The sequence below is a fragment of the Penaeus chinensis genome, chromosome 10 (assembly GCF_019202785.1).
Source record: "Penaeus chinensis breed Huanghai No. 1 chromosome 10, ASM1920278v2, whole genome shotgun sequence".
Classification (NCBI taxonomy): domain Eukaryota; kingdom Metazoa; phylum Arthropoda; class Malacostraca; order Decapoda; family Penaeidae; genus Penaeus; species Penaeus chinensis.
The window spans coordinates 3,404,595-3,409,089 of NC_061828.1; the positions used below are offsets into that span (position 1 = coordinate 3,404,595).

The 4,495-nt window shown below is 36.6% G+C and overlaps 1 protein-coding gene across 1 annotated transcript; it reads left to right on the top strand.

Annotated features, from left to right (window-relative positions):
* Positions 1-210: 210 nt before the first annotated feature.
* Positions 211-2,814, top strand: LOC125029787. Its single transcript, XM_047619939.1, has 3 exons — positions 211-378; positions 1,441-2,028; positions 2,675-2,814. Exon 2 carries the CDS (start codon positions 1,449-1,451, stop codon positions 1,857-1,859), a length of 411 nt encoding a protein of 136 aa, XP_047475895.1. The 5' UTR covers positions 211-378; positions 1,441-1,448; the 3' UTR covers positions 1,860-2,028; positions 2,675-2,814.
* Positions 2,815-4,495: the final 1,681 nt, after the last annotated feature.

Below are 4,495 nucleotides of genomic sequence, written 5' to 3' on the forward strand. Positions count from 1 at the left end.
GTGTATATATATATATGTATGTATATATTAAATATATGCATATATATGTATATATATATGTATATATATATATGCACACACATATATATGGGTGTGTGTATGTATATACATATATATATATATATGTATGTATATACACACACACACACACACCTTGCTTACCAAACGAATTTTGTGGCCGAAACGTATTGCAGTAAAACGAGGAGCGCGTCAGGCGCCGCCCAGTCACCCAGGGGAGAGGCCCTTGATCGCCCGTACAACACGCTGCCGCCGGATTCGTTCTTCCAGTAGGAGAGAAAGTCGAATTAACGGGTTTATAAACTATATCGACTACCCTTCGGCATCGACCCTGCACGTCCTGTGAGCTGATATTACAAGGTATTGGTTATGAATGTTCTATAATTTCTTATTTCAGTTAAATCTTGTTACTCGCGGGAGTGGAGCATAATATAGAAAAGAGTGTGAAAGCGATGGAAGTCTTTCATCTAGAGGAGGTATTTCTTCAAAAGTCCAAATTTCAAATAAATAAATAAATAATGATAATAAATAATGGGTAAAATCCTTGCATTGTTGAGATAAGTGGCTGAGAGTGACAGGGAGAACTAAATTCATCATTTTTATTTAGTTCTTTAATTAATATATATATTTTTTTTTTTTTTTTTTTTTTTTTTTTTTTTTTTTTTTTTTTTTTTTTTTACTGCAAAGGATCTTCATCTCTTTGCCTCTCTCTTTCTTCATATATATATATATATATATATATATATATATATATATATATATATGTGTGTGTGTGTGTGTGTGTGTGTGTGTGTGTGTGTGTGCGCAGTATCGTTATATTTTTGTCCATTATTATTATTGTATCTATGAATGTAAATGTAAATATGCGAGGTATCTTATTTTCATGAATGTAGGATATTTTTCTAATTGAACATTTAACGAATTTTGCCTGGTATTTTTATACTATTATCATTATTAAAACTTTTCTTATTCTTATTCCTATAATTATTGTTATTATTACTATTACCATTATTATCATTATTGTTATTATCATTATTATCAATAACATTATTATTATACTTTTATGCTATTATCATTACTATCATTAATTTTATCATCATTATCATTATCATCGTTATAATTATTATCATTAACATCATGTAATTTTTCAAGTGTAATATACTCATGCCTATAATTTTCAGATATCAGTAAACATACACTAGTTCTTTGACTTCTTCTTTGACTTTTTCTTCCATCTAAAGCATGAAAAATATATACAGTATATCATTATTAACATCATGTAAACAGTTATTTTAAATAGCAATTAGGTAAAAGCGTCAATCACTCATACATCTTGATTATGGCGATGAAAGCTGTTGATATCAAGTACCGACTGGATTATTGCTTTGAGCATTATGCCATCAGCACCGCATTTCCTTCTAGCCTCCGTCATGATCATCTACTTCTACGACCGTGGTGTGCGGTACGACATCGAGGTCCAGGAATGGACCAAGATCAAAGACCTGAAGCGGAAGATCGCTTCGAAGGGGATTTCTGAATTAGATTACACTCTTGAACACAAAGGCAGGTGTCTGGACGACGAGAAGACGATCCTCCACTATGGAATAAAAGACGGAGATACAGTGCGGTTTCCCGTGCCTTGTCGGAAGACACTTGGCATCAGTGGAAACCTTCTCACACTGGCTAGAAACTCGGGAAGTGTTACCAAGATGGTCGTCGACGAGGAGAGCTCCGTGCGCCAGGTCAAGGAGGAGGCGGCGAGGGACGCGGGCGTGAGCGCGAGCAAGGTGCAACTCCGTGCAGGAGGCGCCGAGATGCAAGGACGACCGGAGGCTGAATGACTATGGCCTTACCGGCGACGCTGTAGTGTGGATGGAGGTCGAGGGAGAGGAGGAGGGACGCGCTGGAGGGAGCCAGAGGCGCGAGGCCGGCTGCTGCAGCATCTGCGCAGTTATGTAATGTCATGCTGGGCGGTTTCTAATGCTGAAAATACTGGTTGCAGTGTGTATGGTAAGCATACTTTTTTGTTTTAATTAGTACATACTCCGTGTCATTTACACATGGATTATGTTTTAAACATTCATTTTATGTTTCACTGGAATCAACGACGAAGTCTGTACCTTAAATGAAGAGCGGGGTAATATATGTTATTCACTCCAGTTCATAAGAGGAAAACTCTTAAAAGGAACTACATGTCCATATTGTGATCCTATAATCACTTGAGCTTGATTTTTTTTTTTTTTTTTTAAGTTAAGGAATTAAGAGAAAGAAGTAAAACACTGCACTAGTTTTACTGCATTTCAAATTTTGTTTGCATGCATATATTAATAAATCCCGTGAGATATTTTTGGTGATAGATATATGTGGGAAAATAATACATCGAAATTTGACCAACCAAACAGCCGGGAAAGGGTCATTATTATACCTATCAAATACAATATTCACCTTTTCGATGCATCATGACTTTTAGTGGTGGGTACGCTCTCTGTGTAGTGGGGGTATCCAGGGTATTTATATTTATGCCATACAACAGTCCTACTTCTATATTCTACATTCAAGTATGACTGTTATGAAAAAGAATTTTCATCCTGTAAGTTTTTCTTTCCATAAATTACAAGTTATTCTTATTTTTGAAGTATAATTTCTTGACCAACAGGAGCCCCTTCCGCCAACCACGCGAATCGGAGCCGAAGCGGAATTGGTTGAACGGCGTCGCTTCGGGAGCTGATCAAGCGGAGTTTTTTTTTTTTTTTTTTTTTGTCTATTTGTTATAATTGTGTTGACAGAAATAATAAGTATAAGGATGATAAGTTGTCGTTTTTCTAGAATCAGTTTGCATCTTCATCAAATTTGGTTTCACGAGATTCCCAGTGAACTAATGAATAAGCACAATAGGAATATACCATTATCATCAATGGGCATCAGCCTCCGTCTTCTGAGCTCCCCTCCCCCCCTCCCCCGCCCTCGACAACAACCAAGGAGTAACACCTTGTTCAAGCTGAGAGAAAGAGAGAGAGAGAGAGAGAGAGAGAGAGAGAGAGAGAGAGAGAGAGAGAGAGAGAGAGAGAGAGAGGAAAGAAAGAGAAAGAGAGAGAGAGAGAGAGAGAGAGAGAGAGAGAGAGAGAGAGAGAGAGAGAGAGAGAGAAGGAAAGAAAGAGAAAGAGAGAGAGAGAGAGAGAGAGAGAGAGAGAGAGAGAGAGAGAGAGAGAGAGAGAGAGAGAGAGAGAAGGAAAGAAAGAGAAAGAGAGAGAGAGAGAGAAAGAAAGAGAGAAGGAAAGAAAGAGAAAGAGAGAGATAAGGAAAGAGAGAGAGAGAGAGAGAGAGAGAGAGAGAGAGAGAGAGAGAGAGAGAGAGAAGGAAAGAAAGAGAAAGAAAGAGAGAGAGAGAGAGAGAGGGAGAGGGAGAGAGAGAGATAGAGAGAGAGAGAGATTGAGATGGAAAGAGAGAGAGAGAGAGAAATCTGATCACTTGTTTCCCGGATAGCAGACGAATTTGTTTAGAATTCCAGTCCAGCCAACGACTATTTCCCCCGTAACCACAAAAGTCATAGGGAAATATTGACCTAAAATAATTCCAAATAAACTCTGTCTAAGCTCAGGATTTTTTTGTAGTTCTGTTTGCTGTCGATGCTGTTATTAATAGTAATGACAGTATGATTTTTGCAGTCTCCGTAACAATACCAATCGCAAATGATATAAGATGTCACATATTCGTTAATCAAGGATAGGATTAGTGAAACCATCTCAGTGTAAATAAATTAATAAACAAGCCAAATGTGGCCATAACATGTAACAGGTGGCCGATATAAATAGCGACCACCTTGAATTATTGATTTTTTTTTTTTTTTTTTTGGTATCACTAGACAAAATAACTAGACTAGTATATCAGTGCTCAAGTATATCAGCCTTGAGGTTATACAGTGTTAAAAAGTCTCAGCAGACGTTCCCACATATATTTGAGATTAACTGCATAAGAAAGCATATGAAGAAACAGTAATTTCGTCTTAATTTTCCAATTTGATGTTGATAACCTTACTTAACTATACTGCTTAAAGCTTACACTCGGTTAAGGATAAATGCATCCATAAAATAGACGATAATAAAAACAAATAATTAAATATATAAAACCACACACATACACACACACACACACACACACACTCACACATACACACACACACACACACACACACACACACACACACACTCATATATAATATATATATGTATAAATATGTATGTATATAAATATATATAGAGAGAGAGTAGTAGATAGATAGATATATGCATATATGTAAATGATTACCAAATTGTACCTTAAAAGTTTTAGTCTGTCCTATATAATTTACATTTTCTGTGGGTGCAATCCCAAGAAAATGAAAAATGAAGAGGGAAACTATGTTATTCTTAAGCATTCTAGCTGGTGTGTCTGATTGAAATTAGTCATCAAGTCTCCAATGTATTTGTGAGCAGGACAG

Bases quoted from the DNA above. Each gene is read 5' to 3' on its own strand.
- LOC125029787 (XM_047619939.1), top strand. From the start codon at position 1,449: ATGATCATCTACTTCTACGACCGTGGTGTGCGGTACGACATCGAGGTC.